A 22103-nucleotide genomic window follows, 5' to 3' on the forward strand; every position below is an offset into this window, starting at 1 on the left:
TTTCAATGAAATAGAACAAAATAGATCTAGAGGTGTTACAGAACAAAATGTAACCAAACAAGCAAAAAATGTAAGTGAATTTCATTCTCTTCCGTCTTTTACTGTAGCTCTGCTGTGCTCATTCTCAGCTGACCCAGTATATGGAGCGTTACAGGTGAGTATGTCTTATTCTTGACCAGCCAACATTAGATGTCTGTTTTATAGGCATTTGATTGAGAGCTTTAAAGGAATTACAGATTACATGTTAAATTCAATACTCTGGATGCACAGAATCTTCATATTGAAAAGTGTGCAATGAAGGAGTACTTGCAAGAATATTCAGACACTTGTTAGTTTTCACATTTTATTCTTTTAAAGCTTGCAGTCATGACATTTTGAGGTAGCAATTAAGATTTTCTATAGAAATAACATACACCACAGATTCAAAGCAAAACCAAGTACAAACAAAATTGAATAAATATCTTGATCCTTTGCTATGGGGTCCTCAATTAATTTAGAAGCACAAATTAGTTGAGTGTTTTTTTTTCTCTAAGCATTAATAGTGTTTTCTAATATATATTTTCTTTAATAGTGGTACTCTTATTTGGTCTAGCAGTTAGGATTCCTGGTTTTGCACCTCGGTGGCCCAGGTTCAACTACTGGTATGCGAATGAGTCTCTTACCTTTTTTGGCAGCAGCCATATCACCCTGCAACTCACAACTGGCAACCCACTGAAGTTAAGCAGGTGTGAGCCTGGTCAGTACCTGGATGAGAGACCAACTGGGAAAAACTAAGGTTGCTGCTGGAAGAGGTGTTAGTGGGGCCAGCAGGAGGCGCTCACCCTGCGGTCCATGTGGGTCATAATGCCCCAGTATAGTGACGGGGACACTATACTGTAAACAGGTGCTGTCCTTCTGATGAGATGTAAAACTGAGGCCCTGACTCTCTGTGGTCATTAAAAATCCCAGGGCGTTTCTCGAAAAGAGTAGGAGTGTAACCCTACTCTTGTCCTGGTGTAAGTGTAAGTGTAAGTCCTGGCCAAATTTCCCATTGGCCTTTACCAATCATGGCCTCCTAATAATCACTCTGTTCTCCTCCTCACTGATAGCTAATGTGTGGTGAGCGTTCTGACGCACTATGGCTGCCGTTGCATCATCCAGGTGCTGCACATTGGTGGTGGTGGAGGGAACTCCCCACGACCTTTGAAGCGCTTTGAGTGGAGTGGCCAGAAAAGTGCTATATAAGTGTAAGCAATTATTATTAGATCCTCCTTACTCATTGAAAACCACACAATACCTGATCTCCGGTACAGCACAATGTGTATGGAAGCCATTGTCCAGATTCATAAGATGCTCTGTATTTGTCAAAAGTTTCAAATCTTGCTTAAAGTCCTACCTTTTTTTCTAAAGCATTTATTGTGTAATTTAGACTTAATTTATATTATTTAGACTGTTCTTTAGAATGTTATTTCAGTAAATGTTATATTGTTTCTGTTGGGTATTTTGTGTATCATATTACAGTTTCTTGAAACATACTCATGTAATAAAGCAATTACATCATCATCATCAAGGGACAGCTGAAAATTGGTTTGCCTGTTTTTCAGATTTTTTTGTGTGATGTTAATGTAAATGTTAAAAAGAGCTTTTTGTAGGCACAGTCACAGTATAACTGCTGAGGGTAACAAAGTAATTTAGAATTTCCTTCATGAAGGTCACTGTTACTGCCAGTTTGTGGACACTTCCCAATTAGAAGCACTTGGTGGCAGTGTAATCTAACCTGATGAGAATAAAAACTGAAACAGCTGGCTGAAAAGAAAGTGGGCTTCGATCTAGAGTTTGGTTTAAGCTCAGAGGCCTGCAGTCCTGTTTGTAGTGTAAAACCCAGTGGTTTACAGAAAGTCTGTGTACTTGTCAGGCCACTGCTTCTTAAGCACTTGGAGTATACAGTAGATGTCTTAACATATTCATGTTAAGAAACATTGGCAATGCTAGGGGGAACTTCATTTAAATACAAATCTGTTTGCTTTCAGAAATCGTTTGAAAGCCAAAAACTTGATGTACATCAAACAGATCCTGTTTGTCGTGGAAGGTCTGGTTCGAATGCTGGGAGGTAAGAGGTTTTTTGGCAGCAGCTAGGCTCTGGCGCTGCCCGGTGCCCATTCAGAACAGCTGAGATTCAGCACTCCTTCACACTGTGTGATAAACTATAAGTGTTCAGGCAGGAAAAAAATATTGCTGCTTTTGTAAAGCACTGGAAATCCTCAAGCACTTGTTAACCACTGATTGCTGTAACTTTGTGTCTCTATGTGCAGTTGTAATGTGTTCTATATTTACAAATGAAAACCATTAATTTAAATACTGTACTGAAGTCCCGCGCAGTCATTTTAAATGAAAGGTTTCGTAACACAGCATGGGATTTGTAACACTCATGGAATTCAATGAGAAGGAAAATGGATCCTTCCAGTTATTTGCTCATAGCTAGTAGAGATAAATGCAGAACCAGCAGTCAAGAGGGCCACAGGTGAATTAGATTTAAAATATGATAACAAATGGCTTCGTGCTCACCAGAACAGTGGAATGCAATTTAGGTTTTGAGTCTTTCCTCTTCATACATACTAACTAAAAACGTTCCTTTAGGAAGGGAATTGTTGACACTGAGTCACTGATCAATATGAAATGTATGCAGTTTCCGAGGACATGCTGAAAAAACACTGGGCAATATAAAGGGCTTAGTGTTCTATTTTTTCTGCTTTAAACTGTTTTAAGTTTTCTTAGAGGATTTTTGGTTTTCGTCTAAATAGAGGAACATTTGAACTGCATAAGATACATTATTTTTTCTATTGTGCTATTGATAGCCAGTATAAAAAAAAGCAGTTAACAAGCAACCAGCCTTTTGTTTTTGTGAAAACATGAAGTCAGAAGAGTGCAAATGATTTCAGTGCATTTACCAGTGATCCCATTTTACGCAAGATCCATTCCTAAAACAATATCCTTAACCCTGCAATGTTATACAGTATGGAAAGAATTGTGCCATAAGTGTTTGCTTCCTCTGCATTAATTTGCCTTAACCTTTTTTCATTATTTATTCAGGGAAAACAGGGCAAAACCCAAACACACAGACAATACCCGCAGGTAAGAATCATAGCTGGAGGATTAAAACAGTGGCTCTGTCTTAGTTTTTCTCTTGATATCTTACCCTGCTTGTTTCTACAGCTCTCACTGTCAGTTTACTTTGCTGAGATTGTCCTGTAATGTTTGCTCACCGTATATTCAGACTCTGAACTGGTTTCTTCAAGATGAACTGGAAGGAATGAAATGGAAAGTAAGCTTTTTGTGAGCCAGATGCAATCCTCAGTGCTTTTCCTGTGGGATCTCCTGTACCACTGATATGTTCCTCTGCAGCTCTGAGGTGTCTTTTTGCCATGGTAAAAAAAGGCTTCTTGAAAAGGAATAAAAAACAACAAAAGGGCAGGGAATTCAGCAGAAACAAGATAAAGAGCAAAACGCATCCAAAGTTTAACTTTGACTGCAAGGACTGCAGTTTGTGGGGGGGGGGAATGAGTAGCTGGGTTGTGGCGTCTTGAAGAAGACTGTTCTTTCCTCCCACAGATGTGGGGTTGCATTTCTGAGCCAGGCATGAATAACATTTCCCTACTCCAAATTGGTGGATGTATAAAAGGAAACATGAAAGTGAATTTAAATGTATGTACATTTATATGTATATAAAACTTTGTGCCTGGTACACTCATACTTTATTTTTTAATAATTCATGCCAAAAAGTAAATGAGTTGTGCTGGACATTTGTTTTGTTGGGTTTTTCCTATTCAATTGAAATGTTATTTAATCTAGTTGTCAAATATTTTCTTTTCTCATGGCTTAAAAAAAAAATTGAGAAAAAAATTGTTTGATCTTCTGTTGTGAGTGCTGATATGAGATTTCTGCTGTTTTTAAAATGCAGAATGAAAGAATGTGGTTGTTCATTGACAGTGACAACTTTTCTTTAATGTATTTTTAATATTTTTTCCATAATGGCACTATTTGAATTTAGATTGTTGTGCATAACAGTTGTTACGTGTGCAATCACATTCATTTGATTTTTTTTTACAAAAGTGGCAAGGGAGTGAACAGTAACAGCTGGTGTAGAGCAACATACAATAGAAATTGACCTTTTTGTTTAATCCAAGGGAAAGAGCAAATTATTTATTGTGACTTGTTCAGATAAACAATAGCTAAAACAAGTTAATCACTACTTACAAACTTTCCTCAATCACTAGATTTAGGCATCCATCTGCTCTTGTGAATGCAGTTTCAAGAAAAATTAAAGCAGCAGAAATTAAAAAAATATTATTTATTGTTATTTTATTGTTTTTTGGCACACAGGAACAGAGTTGCAGACTATTAACAACTTCCTGTCTAAAGCACAGATTGATAATATTAACCTCTTCAAGGTAAGTGCATTGATAATATATAAATATTGCATAATTAACTTTGCTAGTGTTTAATATTTGACTTATTTATTTGACTGGTGCCAGAGTTATCCTGCATACTGTATGTTCTATTAATAAGAAGTGTTCTGTAGTGGGATGTTAACAGATATGTAGCTGGGTGAGGTAGTCACATCACCATTTCATCTGGCTGTCTAAACTAGTCGTATGTAAAGTGACTACTGTCAACTTCTATAGTGACTTTAATTTAATGAATGTTTTCTTTGTAAAATGTAGTGGCTCTTTGGTTTCTTGAAGACTTTCATTTTCTGAAAAGTGCGAATGAGCAATAAGATAGAAAACCAGGTCTGTGCAATGCATTATGCAAATATTTTATATTGTTTGTATGAAACAATTCATATTGACGCTTTTTACAAAAAACATGATTACCTGCAAGGTCTGGTCCTTAATGTAGGGGGCCTTGCAATACAATTGGTAGAGAACACTTGCTTTGTTATTGACCTTTACTGCAGTGTACAATTTGTGATTGACTGAACTCCTAACACAGTAGCAACAAGAGAAATGGGTAAATAATGTTAAATTTGTTAGGTTTCATACTGTATATTTGAGTGCATAAAGAAACAGTGGATTGAAGGGTTTTCCCCAAGGAATTGAACAGTGCTGTTGCGACAGCCTGGAATTTCGCTGTATTTGATTTCAATGTTATAATTGAATATCTTGAATGTCATGGGAATATTAAATGAATGCTATTCCACTTGAAAGTTCACAGCATGGTTCCTACTGTGGATTTGACTTCACATTTTTTTAAACTTCATACTTTCGAGTTAATGGGTAGTGGCATAAAGAGCCTGGGAACTCAAACGTGGTTAATCATAACTGTTCATAATACAGTGTTCAACCAGGTTCTTCAGTTAGAGGTGCATAATTCATAATGCGGTGAAATATTATGTGGCATTTCTAATGTGTTTCTGTATATATTGCGGTACTTTCATTCTGTGTAAACATAGATGTGTCTTGGGGATTAAAGAAAAAAGGTTCTGCTTCTGTAACTAAGTGATGGAAAGGAAAATGATGGGACCTGAAAAAGAGTGATGGAAAGGGTAATGAGTTTATGAAGAAGCATTATAGATTATTGGAGAGGAAATATGTGAAAACAGAACAGTTTATAAAGGAATAAAACTACATTGGTGTTTAATGAATTGCATTTGTCATTGTCTTCTCTTTATCATCTTGATAGGTGCGTCGATACTATGAAAAAAGCATGATCAGTAGAAAGGTGAGTGCTTTAGATCTAAGTTACAGCTGGAAATCATCAGTGCCTCTTGTTCCAAAAGCATCTAAGCATATTTCTTTTTTCCAAAAGGGAAAATAAGGAAATTGGATTGACAATTCCATTTAGTATTGTCCTGTACGGGTCGGCCTTTTTTACCCTTCATCTGTAAATCATCTGCTTTCACTTAACCTTCACAGTCCTGCAGTTTTGTGGGTGAACTTGATAGAGAGTTAATTAAGACTGATTTCTGTATTATTATTATACAGAGAGCTCTTCACCGGATTTAGATAATGGGTCTTCAGTATTTGCATTAATGTTTAAATATTTATATTTTTGTATTGATCTTAATATACTGTAAAAGCCATCTATATAAATAATATCAGTCCCGACACTTTAACAGGTTTTTTGTATTTTTTATTTTCTTCCCACCCAATGTGGAATTTGCCATTCCTTTCCTTCCTCCTCCCCCCCTGCACAGAGAGGGTAGACATTTGAGCCATTTTCTCTTCCTGAACTGCTGCAAGCTCCACGTCGGCTAACAGGAGGATGAGTGCCAATCGGAGGATTGGCACATCTCTCACTGACATCTGGCTGAATAATCCTAACCTTGAAACTCGCAGCACTCTGTCTTTTGTGCATCACTGCTTACGGGAATCCTGGTCACAGTTGGTTTTTGACAGTGGAAGTTCATGCTTTTGTAGGGTCTTGTGGAATTTCACAAAGCCTTTTTTAAATTTAAAGAAAAATAATTATAAAGCAGCTAATTTCACAAAGCTAAGCCTAAGAATGTGTAAATGTGCTTTTATTCAAAGCAACGTACGCCCATTTACTGTATTATGCTGGACATTCCTGAAGGAATCTTGAGTGAAGTTCCTTGTTCAGGGATTTTGCACTATGAGATCAGAGCCTTAATCATTATTCAACACTGCTGCCAACAGCACAGTATTTAGGTGTTTTATTAATGAAACACTGCAAATAAGCATTTATTTTTGATATGGAGCTAAAATTGGACGTTTCTATGCAGATTTGTTTGACAAGTGAAATGAAATATGAATATGAAGTGAATATGAAAACACTTCCATGTCTGTGGGGAATTCTTATAACTTATTTTTTTTAGTTTCGTTCTGTTTCTGTGTAAAGATGATATCAGATCAAATTTGTTATTTTGCGCAATATCTGCCCTGCATTGCATTCTAGACTAGTCATTGAATTATTTTCTCATTCTTGGACAAAATGCTGTAAGTCATAACACATTGCAATATGAATAAAAATTCACAACATTTGCTTTTTTTACTTCAGCTGTTTGGCTTTGTGGAAAAGTATCAAGGTTCTGGGTTGAACTTATCTAACAAGGAGAACTGTAAGACAGAAGGCCTGGAGGGATTTTTGCAGACCCTGCCGAAGGGCCAGAGACACACAGGTCAGTCAGATAATCACAATGTGCACTGCTTTGCAAGGCTTCTGTTAATGAATAAGCATGAAAATCTTCCTCTTTGAATTTTGTCCTCATTCATTTCTGTGATACTGCAGTGCCTAATTAAGTATTTGCTTCAGTGCTGTCAGATGGGCTACCTTGGAAAACATGTACTTTCTCCAGCTAAGAGTCTTCTAGTAAATAAAACTTACTTGACATTTCTTTAATGAGCTTGTTTCTTATTCAGTTAGGGAAGTGACAAAACTGGATTCTGTGCCGATATTTGTCTGTTTAAACATCTTCCATACACACATGTCAAAGTTTACCCGAATCCTTAAATGTTTTAAAATTCTGAGAAAATACAGTTTTCAGTCCACATCATGTTATGAGTCTCGACATATTATAATTTCTTTCTAATAAAAGATTATAAGAATGTTTTAAAAAAGTACATTTAAGAGAAAAGTGAGAATTATTAATTACTTAGACAATTCTATGAAAAGCTCTTTATCCTTATTGTATACAACAAAAGAGACAGTCTTTTTGGTTATTTAGAAAAAGTTCTCAGGTTAGAAAGTTTTGTTAGCAAATTTCCTTGGTTGCCCCTGTAAAGCACTGCGAAGTGCTGAAAGAAGCAAGTTACGACATGATTTGGTGTTTTCCTGTGCAACAAATATGTTTGCTCTTTGAGTTATAGCACATTCTTTTCTTCTAAATAATTCCAATGGTAGAAAGTATGTCAGTTGTAACTTGGTTGTTAGATGGAGATGGGCAATAGGCTTTATGGGGGCAAAGGTTCTTGTTGTGTGTGTTCAAACTTTGGGTAAACTTTTTACTCGATAGAAAGCATTACATTTTCCCCACTCTGTACCTACTAGGAAGATCAAGCACAGTCTTTCTTACCAGTCAAATTTTTAGTTGACAGTATCAGTTATTGGTATTAAGATAAATAACAAATAATGTTATCAAGATAAAAAAGAGGGAAAGAGAAAAAAAATAAGGATTGAGGTTTCATATCATATAATAGCAAAGTCATTCAGATTGTTTCTGGATGGATCTGTAGTTGCTAGGATTTTGCCTTGAATTTGTTCATTTTAATCTGGTGGAGTTCATGCGAGTCCAGATATTTTAGAATTCTATTACCAAGTAGTGTACTTCTGTGGATCCCATTACGATTTTAACTGGTAGCCCTAATAGGATGATGTAATTGTATGTTGAGTAGCACAGGAGTTGAAAAACCATATTAAGTGTTATACGGGTAGTGTAAGTCTTGTGAGTTGTTTTTTTACTTCCTGAAGAGAGTGTTTATGAAGAGATGCTTTTGTCACTTCAGATTTTTGGAATTGGCTCCTTAGATTTCAACAGGTTGATTTTGATGGGCATTTGTTGTGTTTTTTATTTTAGTCATTCTATTTAAGTTTTTTATATGTCAGCATGGAAAGAAAGCTCTGACACAGCCTAATTAGGATAACCAACCACAGTGCAGAACTAATGCAAAAGTAGGTCAGCAAGATAGGAGGAAACTGCTTTCCTTTTCAAAACTGTTTTTACGAAAGAGTGCCTTTGGCAGTTTTTTTAAAAACCTGTGACTGATCTAGCAATATTGTAATCTCTCCAGTATATTGTCACACAAGCACTGCTTTCCCTTTAGCCAGGATAACACTGAAAGACACCTTAGCACCCTTATTTTTTTATTTAATGTTTTGCAGCACCAGTACCAGATGAGAACAGCGTGGCAGATAACGGGCAGCCAATCATGACTTCTCCCATGATGCAATTAGAGGGATTCCTATTTGCTTTGACCAATGCCAACAAAGATGGAAGGGTTGTGATACACAAACAAGGTGCGTCAGGATCAAGACTGCTGACTGCTAGTTAAAGTAATACGGCATTAAAGGGAATCCAATCCAGGAGTTTGATATGAAATCCAAGAGTTTGAAATACTCCGCTATAGATGTTTACTGCAATGCTGGTATTTGAGTACACAGAGATAGGAACTGATAGGAAGGGCATGTTCAGTAATGAAGACTGAAAAAAAGTACACATTCCCCAACATAGTTAAAACCCTTTTTGCACAGATGCAACTGAACACCTACTAGTGTGTTTAATTAGATTAACACAGTCTGTGTTGTCTAAGGAGGCAATGTGGTAATACTATCTTTGCTAGTTGTACACTTTCTTGCTGTGATTACTGTGAAATGCACAAATTTTAAATTTACATATATTTACGAATTTAAAAATATTTACATATTTGTCTAGTAACAGAACCTTTTGTTTACTAATTTCTTTTTGTGAATGTGACACTTATCGAGAGTCCACGTTCCTTTCAACTATTTCACTGACACCCTGTGGGAAGTTCTGTTTATGTTCTTGTTTCTTAAAAAACACTTAATATATAAGGAAACTGGGTCATAGTCCACATCCTTTTTCTAATTTTCTGTGACTCATTCCTGCTGTGTACATTGCAGCATAACAATATCTGCATTTTTATATATAAAGACATCTGATGGGAAATTGGAGAGAGTAGTATTTTCTATTAGAATATCTTAATAAATAACATTAGAATATAGTATAATGCTTTTGAGGGTCAACTTCTCTTGTCATTTTTATTTGCAATGTGTTTTTGCTTTATTTTTGTCATTTCAATGTTTTCAAATCTAACATAACCAGCATCTTTACCTGTTTTGCTTTTAAATGTATAGTTCTATTCAAATTTAAAATCCTTGCTTTGTTGTTTAACCATAGTTGAGCTACAATAGTAATCATTCTCGGTACAAGAGGAACCACAGGTTCAGACATTTGGTGTCTGTTCTTGACTGAGGAGCCAATGGAGCAAAGCTGCCATCTGTGGAATTTTGACTGAATACCTTAAAATCAGAACACTTCTAAAGGTTATGTTGAGGGTGGGCTTAGTTTGTTATAGGAAAGTCATTTTAATTCCAATACATTTAATGAGTAAGTGTTCCAACTTTTTGTCACTTACTGGCCAATAGTTCGACTTGACTTTATATGACTTTGTTGTGGGTGCATATAAGCTAATGCAGAAGTTGGGTTCTTTCTCCAAGGAAATCCTCTTTCTTTTGTGGAATCCTGCAACTTTTACCAGGAAGAGTTATTGAATTTGATTTATCACTTGATACTTATGGCAACCTTCAATCGAAGGTGAAGTCTTGATTGGCTTGATTATCCTGAATTGAGGAAACAAAATTTGTGCTAAAATTGTGGGAGCCAGGTAATGTTTAAAGTTAGTGATTACAAAGCTTCAGAACCATTGCATTATCTGCTGGCCCCCCATTTTTTTTTTAGAGTTAACTGGAACGCTGAAAACATTCCCCTGCATACAGTATGTTTGTGCAGCTTCATCTGTAATTTAGAACTTCTTTGAGCTCTTTTAGTGGCCTGTGACCATTGAGCGTTGAGAGGTTCCGTGTTGTTGAAGGTGTGCTGGCACAGAGCAGTGTGAAGTTCCTCCTGCTGAACCCTGCCATCCACTTCGCTGCAGTACTGAGAGACTGCAGAGCTGTCATCGTTGCGGGAGGCACCATGCAGCCAGTAAGCTTTAGTGTTTACTGGCCTTCTTCTCGGAGCAAGAAATAGTTATTGGGCTGTTAGTAAATTGGTAAAAAGCTAAAAAAGAAAGTGCTTACTAGAACACATTTTAAGTCAATTTAAAGTTTAAACAAATTTAAGTTTTTGAAGCTTTCTTGACAAGAAGAAAACCACAAGCTTGGAAAAAATGAATAATACAAGGTCCTCAGTATTTTTCAGTTCAGAAGCACTTGTTAAGGAAAGTGGTTATATCTGAATGGTCTAAAACAAAATTAAAAAGACTAATTCAGACATGCCTTTATTGCATCCAGACTGTTTTGGACTAGAAAATGAAACAAGGTTGTGATGTTTGTGGGAAGACTGCTTGAAAATAAACAGGGTGGTGAAAGTTGTCGGTTTAAATGCAATAAGGACATAAGGAATCAGTAGATTACAGATATAAAACAGGGCTGATTTAAGCTGAGATTTTATACCTGAGTCTATAATGGTATTTTTCTTTCAGCCTGGTACGGCTGAAGCTAAATTAAGGAGCAAAGCCCTAGTAAAATAATTTAATTTGTTTGACTTTTGTAGGTGTCAGACTTTAAGGAGCAGCTGTTGCTCTCCGCTGGCGTGAGACCAGAACGCATTATGGAATTCTCTTGTGGTGAGTTTAGAGAGGGAGCTGATGTTGAGAGCAATTCTCCTGCAAGTATTTGTTGATTTTACTGTCTAAAATGGTGTAGAAGATAACTACCATATGAAAAAGCAAGCAGAAATGTGCTTATAATAACTTAGTGTACGGTTTCATACACCATGTTAGTAATTTGTTCAGTGCTCGGGGGATCATAAACTGGTGCTCTTGATACAGTATCTTTAAAAAATACTGTATGCCGTGCTGTGACGCTTACCAGCACTGGTAGTGTGCCCCTGCTCCCAGTGCTCGACTTCAGATTTTCAAATTGTGCTGCTTCTAGAGTAGGTAGTGGGGTTCTATAAAATAGCTTCCTTGTGTAATACTACACCTTTTTAAGTAACCAGATTTTAAACTTGCTGCAGTCTGGCATCACTAATCTGTTGCACAAAAGGATGTACAGTTGAGGTTCCTTTAAGTTTGGGTGGCTACAGGTCCCATTTTTCTGGAACAGTCTCACATTAGCAGTCTTTTCTATGTATAACTTTTTTAAAAACCTACTTTTCTGAACTAAGTGGGGATTTGTCACGTTTTTTAGGAGTGGAAATACTGAGGTTTCTGCATCTGAATGGACAAAAAAAAACTTCAAGACGTCCCTGTAAAATGTAAAATCCAGTTTTTAACTTATGAAGAAATATTGTCACCCTACTTTAAACAGGCATTTCAGGCAGACAGGAAGTGCCATTGAGTACACACTAATGATGTAGAAATACGATCTGACATCTTGATAGGTAGTACCTCAGACTAATAGCTTATACTGTAAGTTCAAGATCTTGTCTTCCTTTGAAAAATGACAGGCAAAATTACTAGAACATGACAAGGTTGTATCAATGTGAGCTGATTTTGTGTAAAATATACAAAAAAAAGCTTTTTAAAGCGCTAGTGTTTTAAAATATATCATTTCTCCTCCAAATTGGTGATAGCTTATGTCATTCTCTAAATTGCAGGTCATGTGATTCCTCCCCAGAATATCTTACCTTTAATTCTGTGCAAAGGACCTTCAGGACAGGAGCTGGAGTTTACCTTTCAGAACCGAGAAAAGTCACACATGGTGGGTTTCTTAATGATATATTCGGGCTTGGATTATTCCTAGATACTTTGCCAATTTAGGAGTCTACTGTATGTGTGAGGCAAAATGCAGTAAAGCCAGTTATTTTACAGAGTATATTTTTCCCTTTTGTCCTTAGTCATGTAAATGCTACAGTGAAAAAGTTATTTTAAAGATGAAATTGAAGTTCTCTTCAGCATTTTAACTCATGAATCAATTTACCCGTTAATGCCCTTTGATAGCATGTGAGTAAAGTCTTTTAAATGGTATCTTTCTAATCTTTCTATTTAAAAAATTTAGTCTCGCAGACAAAAACGAATAAAAGACAATACCTTGCAAAACACACATTACTGAAGCCTGCTAGAGCTGTGAATCTTGTTAATATTTTCTTCCACACACATTTTCTTGATACACTGTAGTGTTGACTTCTGTAGAATCCATTACATTCTTTTTTCAAAAGGGTTCTATTGCCAATCTCTATTTTAGGAGGATATTTCTAATGTGCACTCGTAAAAATGTTTTATAGAAAAAGTAAACTAATTGAAAGGTCCTGAATTGTAGAGAAATAATTTGTGATTGCCTTGTAAAAATGATAAAACTGTTTTTCTCTCATACGATTCCCTGTCCCGCAGATGGACGAGACTGGGCGAGTCCTCTCCAACTTGTGCAATGTGGTGCCTGGGGGTGTGATCTGCTTCTTCCCTTCCTATGAGTACGAGAGGTGTGTATACTCCCACTGGGAGAAGACCGGCCTTCTTGAACGTCTGTCAGCCAAGAAGAGGGTAAGAACACCAGCACATTCGTCACCATCACCATCGCTTTCAGTAACTGGTTATCCAGTTCATGGTCACAGGTGGCCTAGGTGCTGGTCCATCACAGGGCACACACAGACACAAACATGCACGTACTCAGTCCAGGACCATGCACATACAAAAGCCATTTAACCTGCCAGTATGTCTTTGCATTGTGGGAGCAAATGGGGGCATCAAGAGGAAATCCAACATGAACACGAGAAGAACATGCAAACTCCACACAGATGGCACCACTGTGCCACCTCTAAAGCATTCATTTGATGTGGAATGTGTAAAATTGTACATTTTTTTTCTTCTCAAATTCAGTTAAATGGTAAATAAACTTTTTTCAGCAAAAGAAGTTAATGAAATGAATTTGCATGATGTGATTATCAGTTTCTTTCATCATTTGCCAGAGGTAAATCATTGTTTCCATCAGATGAAGAAAAGAGCGTTGCACAGTGTCTCTGCAATAGATAAGCTTCTCTCTTGTTTTGGGAAAGATGTGAAAGCGAAACTGACACAGACTTGTAAAGAAAAGTCATGGTTGAAAATGGCCTAGAGAGATGATTCTGCCTTACTTCTCGGCAAACTGCTCTTTCAGTAAACCTGAGCGAAATAAGATTGAACATATGTTCTTATCTTTGTACTACCTTTTAAAACTGTTCAGTTTAACTTAAATAAAAGATAAAAAGCCAATTACAGAGTTTGATAAATTGCGTTTATCAAAAAGAGTAACTCAACATCAGAAGAAACACAGCAGCAGTCTTCTGTCCTCTGTTGGCCCATTTTACTTGGGAGATTTTTTGTAGATTTAGGGGTTTGTGGTGATATCGGTAACTGGTATCAGATGAGATTGTTAGGAGTGTTTTCTTTCTTTTTCAGATTTTCCAGGAACCTAAGAAAGCCAGTCAGGTGGAGCATGTGCTGTCTGAATACTCCAGGTGCATCCAGGTGTGTTTTGAAGACAGTATTCATAGGCACTGTAACTTCGTTTAACTGAGCTATATGCATATACTATACTATACTGAGCGTACTGTATATCGTAGTAAGTGTACTGTACATCAAGCTAAGCTCTCTGAAAGCAGTGACCTGTTTCACAATGTGACATTGAAAACATTTTTCCTGACCTGCTTAGTACCTAACTAGGACTGGTATTATTGGTAAAATATTTACTTAATCTTTTTTTCATCATTTTACATATTTTTTCCTTTTTCTTAGCATGTACGGAAAACATTACTAAGTGATTTCATTTTTTATTGTGTTGCATTATAAATTAGTATTTCATGTATTTAGAAATATTTCAATGAATAATTGAATATACTGAGTTTGACATATTACAGTGTTGTTTTTTGTAGTGTCCTCACAATACTAAACAAGCATCCATTATTATGAGAAAAGCAAGTTCTAAATGAATTAGAATTCTTATTTAACAAATATTAAAATTATAATCTGAACACCCTCGTACAAGTAGTGGTATATGGCTTCCAAGTCCAAGACTTTGTCAGTAATATGTGTTTCCTTTATTGTTGTAGATTAAAGAAAAAACCCTGCAAATGTAGTGGAATGTATCTATAACACTGCATGTTCATACCATAAGGCCAGTGAATGCTTCATCCTTGTGTTTGCTTTACTGTGTTCCTGGTATTATGCTTGCTTGCACACATGTTCTCTGTGTGCTTTAATCCGGCAGTACTTGTATAAGAGAGTGAAATTGGAATAAAACTATTCCTTTTTTATTCCTGTCCTGTGACTACTTTCATTTTTGTTCCCAGCCTTTCCTATCTGAACAGTTATTGTCTGCTTTTGCACTTATTCTGTTGTGATATTTTCCTCCCTAAATGTTCCTTATCCTATGGTTGGCTAAATTGAAAATCCAAAATGAATTTTTGTTCAGTAAACCAAAGTGAAAATTAATTTTATACTATCAATACTTGGGAATGAACCATATTTTCTGTCCTTCTGCATATTTGGAAGTAAAGGATTTTGAATATAGAAAATATTTGAAAACAAACTATACAACTGTATGTACTAAAATGTGCAGTAACTACAGAAATATAATATATTATCCTACATAATGGATAATAAATAATAATATATTATGAAAAGAGCTGTATCACTGAATATAAATTATTCATTGTTTTTTCATTTAACGTAGTTGTATTATTTTTATTCCCTCCCAAAATATTCAATTATTTTCTCTCCTGTAGCTGCAGGCTACAACTTTTCCCATGTGCCGTAGTCTACTTCTGTCCGTTGTTGCAGTTTTCATTTTTCTTTGCCACCTGTTCGCAGAGCGTTTTTAAAATGTGCCTCCATCTCTGGGATTCTCAGGCCTCACAGGAGTGCTCTCTGAATATCACTGTCTTTTCAGTATCATTACAGTTTCTTCACAATCTGAACTGTGAGAAAGTGTAATTGTATGAAAGGTTTGTTTTGTCATTTCTGTGAATACATTCTAATGTCTGGATCTGGTTCTGACTTGAAATGAATGCCTGTTATTTTATACTATTTGATGAAAGACAGTAGGTTTCACACCACTTTGTATTTTTCCTTGCACAATATAGGTGGCATACTTCTGCTTGTGACCTATAGCTTGCTTCCTCTTCCAGCGCTGCAGCCAAGCTGAAGGACCCCTGTCGGGAGCCCTGCTTCTGTCTGTCGTGGGGGGGAAGATGAGCGAGGGGATTAACTTTTCAGATGATCTCGGCAGGTTAGTGCTCACTTCTGATTTGAAACTGTTTTTCTTTAAAAAATATTGATGTATTTTCAGAATGGCCAGGTTTGGATATACAGCACCTGTATTTTCCAAATAATAATATTGTACCTATTAATTGAAGAAGAATTTTGAAGTAGGAACGGCATTTTTGTCGATATGTGCATTTCTACAGTATACATATTAAACATTGTTTAACAGCTAGATATTTTTCTTTAGAAGGTTTATATTCAATCTAATCTGGTTTGACTTCAGTTGAGGCATTTTACTTTGTATCTGGGGAAAATAAATCCTTGTGTTTGCTGCACAGTAAATCTTCGTGTTTGCTGCACAGCAGTTTATAAAGAAGAGATGTTTATCCTTCAAGTATTGCCTTAGAGGGATTTGCGATATCTGTGGTGTATGCTTTTTGAAAGATGAAAAAGAAAAGGACTTTTAAATTCTTACTCTCCCAGAGCATGCATGATCTGTGTTTATTTAAAAAAAACATCTTGTCTTATTACGAAAGAAACAGAGACCTTTCTAGAGTGCTGAAGAAGCTCTTGTCTGAGGTTGCTCCATCTGGATTAGGAAATCGGAAATTGTGCGCAGTCAGGGTTTACGAGAGGAAAGACAATTTTCCAGATCAGCAGAGAAAACGTAATGCTGAATTAGCACTGAAGTCAGAATGAGACTCGTGCTTCGAACATCCAAGTGCAGCCAGAATCACCCTGGAGACAGTGAACTGCTAGTTCTGTGTTCTTATCTTTTCACATTTGAGATGACTGAGCTTTAAATGAAGCAGCACAAAACTAAATGTTCCTGCATTTTAATTTTTTTTAAAAAAGTTCATCTTTTATTTATGGATCCTGAACGTGAAATTGATGATGATTTTTATTTGAACACCTCATCCTGTGGCAAGGAATAGGAATTGTAACATTCTGTTTCTGAAGGGTAGTTTTAAAAAAGTTTATTTTATTCTAAAAACTTGTATACCATTAGAAAATGTGACCTGCTGTTCTAAAACTAGGCAGATCTTAATTTTTCAGGCTTGATTATTAAATCAAATTGGACATAGCCAGCACGTTTAGCATTATTTTCATTTGCAGTAAAGGCTATGCCAGGAGATACACTAGAGCTGTTTTGAATGAATTTAAATCAATACTGAGAGTTAACTTTTAACAGTCTTCTTTTAGGACAGCAGGTTACAAGTGACAGGACTGAGTATGCCATTTGAAAACGGGCTTTAATGGCATACAGGTGTTTTTAGGGGTAGATGTAGTATTCTCTGCACATTTTGTATTTGGTTGCTTGTATTTGCTAATGCCTTTATGTTTGAAAATGAGCTTTCAGTCTTGTTCCTGTTTCTCTGATCAGGTGTGTTGTAATGGTAGGAATGCCATACCCCAATATCAAGTCTCCAGAACTTCAGGAAAAGATGGACTATTTGGACAAAAACATGGTGAGATGGTTTCTAAACAAAACGGTTACTAACGCTTTTAGAATACTCACCCTCCATTATCGACTTGATCTACCAGCAGAAGATGAAAATTAAAATTCTGTTTGACAGAAGATAAGTTGCAGTTGATCTTTTTTCAGCTTTGTAAACTTTGTTTTTTGCCTGACTGTTCCTAGATGTAATATATACTTTTGTAATTGTGTTGTTTTTTATTTTATACCCGCATAATTTAGTATTTCCACTTGTTAAATATCTTAATGAAACAGATAGAGTCATGGCACCAATGTAAGAGCTGTAGGATTCAATCTCGGCTGCTTTTGGGCTCAGAGTGTATACAGTGCCAATGCCATGGATAGCAATGAGATTGCTACTCTAGAGACAGGGTCTTCTAACACAGGGGAATTCTACACTCTGTTTCTAGGGGAGTGATGTCATTTCTCTTATAATGCCTCTAAAATCTGTTACAATAGCTTAACACTATAACTCCTGTGTGGAGAATGAGGGCACTGGTTCACATGCCTCCAATACACCCACCTGTGCGAGCCATTCATTGACAAACTGTGAGCTCCACGATACCTTACAGGAGAACTAGTGTCACAAAAGTTGTTTGTTTCTTGCTATTGTCACTGCAAGCTCACAGGCACCTGGGAGCGTCCCCAAGTGGCTGTTGAGCTGTAAACTATGGAAATATAACCAACTCAAGGCCCCCTGACCCCAGTGACTCTTGACCAATTGTGCGCCAATTATGGGAGAACCTGATCAGTCATTGATATAGTGAGGTCCAGGCTTGAACCAGTTATGCCTGGGCTACAGTTATAACTTGTGAAACAAGTCAGTATCCTTCCTATTTGAGCTCCTCAGAAGCCCTTCAGCCTTTCTGTATTTTAATGCAGTTTCAACAGTGTTTATATTACAGAATTAAACACCACACGTTTGCTGTGTTATACTGTATATTAATACTTATACTGCGCTAGCAAAAACTGAGACCCAGTTTTGAATTATAAACTGAATGCTTGTAATTCTTCTACGCATTAACCGTTCCTGATGTTTGCATAATTACTTTGTTTTGCTTTTAGCAAAGTACATTTTGCTGTGATTAAGCAGTTTCTTTCATGGTTACCAGTACCAAGATACTTGTAAAAAAGAAAAATAATTTGGTGTTCATTACATTACTTATCTTATAGTTTCAAAGTTGTGAGCTATCTATCCATCCATTTATCCATTATTAGAAAGCTGCTTGTTCCTGGGTTGTGCACCCCAGAGACTATACTGAAAGGATAGGGTACAAGGTGGCTTGCCAGCCAGACAACCAAAACAGTGAACTATTAATGTTAAAATTTAAATTAAAAACACGTACAGTAATAAGACAAATAATAAATGACACAACTGAAAAACATAAATTTATTATTCTTGTGAATATTTTGGTAAGCTTTAAATTACAATCTGCTTTTTTTCATTTATTTTGGCATAATATTTTCATTAATTTTGTTAATTGATCTGCATGAGCATTCAGGACACTGCAAAAGTTTTAATATTGCATAAATTGCACATATACATTCTGGAGCCTTCTTCAGGTGCAAGCTCCACACCACAACCGAAATGTTGCGTTTTCTCTCCTCTTTTCAGCATGGAATAAACCTATTACTTGTTCCTTTGCAGCCTACGCTGCTGACACACCTACCCACCTGAACCATATATACATTCCTACCACAAGCTATCGAACAGCTATATTACTGTACTAACTTTCAAACTAGCTATTTGAGTACTGTAACTATACAATATCATCATGAACAAAACATTTGACCACGTCTAGTTTAATTATATAGAATTAATCAAAGATGTAGGCTACCCATTATACTGCCCAAAGAAGAGCTCTGTCCTTGAACCATGTTGCCATTTTTGCTTTTTTTTGTATGTATCAAACCATCATTGTGTTCTTTCAGCTATTGAGGTGCTTTTTATTTTGCTCTCATTGAGGTAGTAAGTATTTTTTCACTTTGAAAATTAAGTAGCAAGCAATGCAGAGACACAGTGTTTGCCTGTGAGCTGATGATTCAGCTGGAAGGAAATTGTGTTTTGTTTTCTACATCAAAACCCTAAAGCATAAGATATTTTTGTTGAAAATGTCATACTTTACATATTACATACTATTACATACTATTTGTATTGATGATATATTTTATATACAGTATAACACATAGGTTAATTAACAGAATCATGAGTCTCTACAACAATTTCAAAAGTTTCCGTCTATTATTTTATTTTTTAAATCAACCTACTGTAGATTGGTGCAAATACATAAAATAAGATCTGGTCTCAATGCATGAGGCTTGAGAGTTGTGCAATTACGTACCATTGCAGCTGCTGGCTTGCACATGATCTTGTGGTTTATTACTACAAAAGAGTATTTGAGTATTTTGTATAGCATTTGTTTGACCAGGCTGATTTTTGGCTAAGCGCCCTACCTGGCCTTGATACAACTGCGAGAAACCTGTAAGATAAAACCCTGATACATATTTAGCAGAGATTTAATAAAGCTCCACACAGATGATCCTATTATGTTGCCAGTGGCTATGATTCAAGACTGCAATATATCGCATTGTCTAATTTAAGACTATGAGGATGTATTTCCTTTCAAAATTCAATCAGACGTCAGACCCAGGTCACTGAAATGGTACATTTCTCCTTTTGTTTGTTGCACTAGACGTTGATGAGTCAGTCATATGTGATGCCATCTCCATGAGTCCTCCATTTACTAGGAAATCTGGCCAGCTGGGGAGGATGTGTGTGTTGTCTGAATCGTAGGGTACCTGCATATAACATATGATTACACTGACAACTGTCTTTTCTTATAATTACAGAAATTGATGGGGAGGTTGTCTTAATAAGGGCGATGGTCATGAGATGTCTTCTCCTTGTATAAGGAAAGCTGTAAAACTGGAAAGGTGTTTTGTGTTGCCTGCCAAATGACACCGATTAGAATTGTATTTAAGTTTTAAGGATTACACTTTAAAACTTTCCGCATAATCGAAAAAAGCAATCATTCATTGAGATTAATATATTATATGCAAGTACCTGAAGATAAAATATCAGGCTACCCGTATATCTTTCATAGTATACAGTCTTCCCAATAAAAAGGAGGAAATGGAGAACTGTCACCCATCACATTAAACATTAAAACAGTTAAATGGCATGAATCTGTGGCTCACAGTCAACGCTGGGGGAAGGTCACACTCTGGTCAAGGCAGTCTAGGTTTAAGTCCTGCAGTTGAGGCAAGTGCTGTTGAGGTTGTAATGGGTTCTGCATCCTCAGTGCTGAGGGAGAATGTTTTAATGTTTAACACCAAAAGCAAAATACACAAACTTTGGCTGAGGCTCTCAAGGGTGTATGGATATGCAGGAGGTTATTTTTTTGGTGTCCAAACCAAATTCCAAAGTGGTCTTATTCCTGAGGGATGCTTGGAGAAAAAAGTAACTTGTGAAAATGAGAAAATAATGAGTAAATAAATCAAGCCAACCAGGGAAAGAAGGAGCAATCCAGCTCTCGGTAGGGCTAGGGTGATATGCTGTAAAGGTACGATAAGTACCGACTGTCATGTTGAAAACAGAGCAACCACTGCTACTGACTTCAGAAGACAGGGCAGACACGGATACCGTGGCTGGGTCCAAATGGTATTGCTGCATATCAGTGCTTAATATAACCATGACAAATAACTTCCCAATCATGATGAATGTGTTCTGTATTGAAAGTGAACTATGAATTACAGTTGAGAACTATGAACAGGGATGTTCTCTCTCACAGCCTCTCTGTACAGGGTGTTTTTGAACTTTTAAAGAGTAACACATAGTAAATATGTTTTTGCAGAAACTATAAACCCAAAGCTGATGTTACTCATTTCTTGTTGTTTTGAAGACAACCAGAAGTGGTTTATAAATTCATTAGGAGGCCTCTCTGATGCAAAATTAAAGAGGTTGTTACACAGCTGTTTATAAATATCCTTCTGTTGTGCTTCATTGCAGCCACAGGTGAAAGGCAGGACTCCTGGAAAGGCACTGATTGAGAATCTCTGCATGAAAGCTGTGAATCAGTCTATAGGTATGAGCAAGGAGGTGTTGATGAACAGTTTTGTTACTTGTTTTTAAAAGGGAGTTTGGAAGGTAAGGATGAAAGATTACTTGTTTGGCAGACACAGTATTATGTCTATCCACTGGATGACAGTGCTGATTTTGTCTCCCCCTTATCATTAATTTCACATTTCTAAGGGCCCCAATGTACATTTCCACAATGTATGTTTTTGAGATGTCATCTAATATGACCGATCTGAGATCCCTTGGACCAGGAAGTCCTTAGTTCAGTAATACAGCAAGTCATCAGAAGTAACAGCTCCTCTATGTGAATTAGCCTGGCTCCTCTACGTTTTCTGAAAGTAAAGGCAAGCAGTTAAAACTGTCTAGCATGCACACACAAATCCTGTTTTTGAGGGCTGCACTCTGGCACGTTTAATGGGTATTTATTAAAAGAGATATCTATCAGTATTGCTCTGACTACTACAGAATGTTAGAAAGCAGAACCTTAGTATAATAGCTAATAATCTATATATTAGATTAACAGAATTGTAAGTTTAGACACTTCTGCTTTGTAGTGTTTTGCAATACTCAAAGGTAATTAATATTTTAAGTAGTATATCCTGTAATAGAATTCACAGCATGTTTTATAGGCTTTAATGTAACAAAAAACAATACACCAATCAATGCGTGAACCAGCAACAGCCTTCATGCA

The 22103-nt window shown here is 36.4% G+C and overlaps 1 protein-coding gene across 1 annotated transcript in view; it reads left to right on the forward strand.

Annotated features, from left to right (window-relative positions):
* The window catches only part of ddx11 (DEAD/H (Asp-Glu-Ala-Asp/His) box helicase 11), a 42963-nt gene that overhangs the window by 15681 nt on the left and 5179 nt on the right, over positions 1 to 22103 (forward strand). Inside the window, exons 11-25 of the mRNA XM_088646980.1 lie at positions 108 to 154; positions 2010 to 2089; positions 3070 to 3111; positions 4360 to 4427; positions 5662 to 5700; positions 6997 to 7117; positions 8818 to 8952; positions 10548 to 10660; positions 11231 to 11303; positions 12278 to 12381; positions 13011 to 13160; positions 14055 to 14123; positions 15782 to 15882; positions 17242 to 17326; positions 21344 to 21419. Coding sequence (XP_088503106.1) covers positions 108 to 154; positions 2010 to 2089; positions 3070 to 3111; positions 4360 to 4427; positions 5662 to 5700; positions 6997 to 7117; positions 8818 to 8952; positions 10548 to 10660; positions 11231 to 11303; positions 12278 to 12381; positions 13011 to 13160; positions 14055 to 14123; positions 15782 to 15882; positions 17242 to 17326; positions 21344 to 21419 — 1303 coding nt within the window. The remainder of the gene's footprint in view (positions 1 to 107; positions 155 to 2009; positions 2090 to 3069; positions 3112 to 4359; positions 4428 to 5661; positions 5701 to 6996; positions 7118 to 8817; positions 8953 to 10547; positions 10661 to 11230; positions 11304 to 12277; positions 12382 to 13010; positions 13161 to 14054; positions 14124 to 15781; positions 15883 to 17241; positions 17327 to 21343; positions 21420 to 22103) is intronic.

This window comes from Lepisosteus platostomus, chromosome 9 (assembly GCF_059453375.1).
Source record: "Lepisosteus platostomus isolate fLepPlt1 chromosome 9, fLepPlt1.hap1, whole genome shotgun sequence".
In the NCBI taxonomy this organism is placed as follows: domain Eukaryota; kingdom Metazoa; phylum Chordata; class Actinopteri; order Semionotiformes; family Lepisosteidae; genus Lepisosteus; species Lepisosteus platostomus.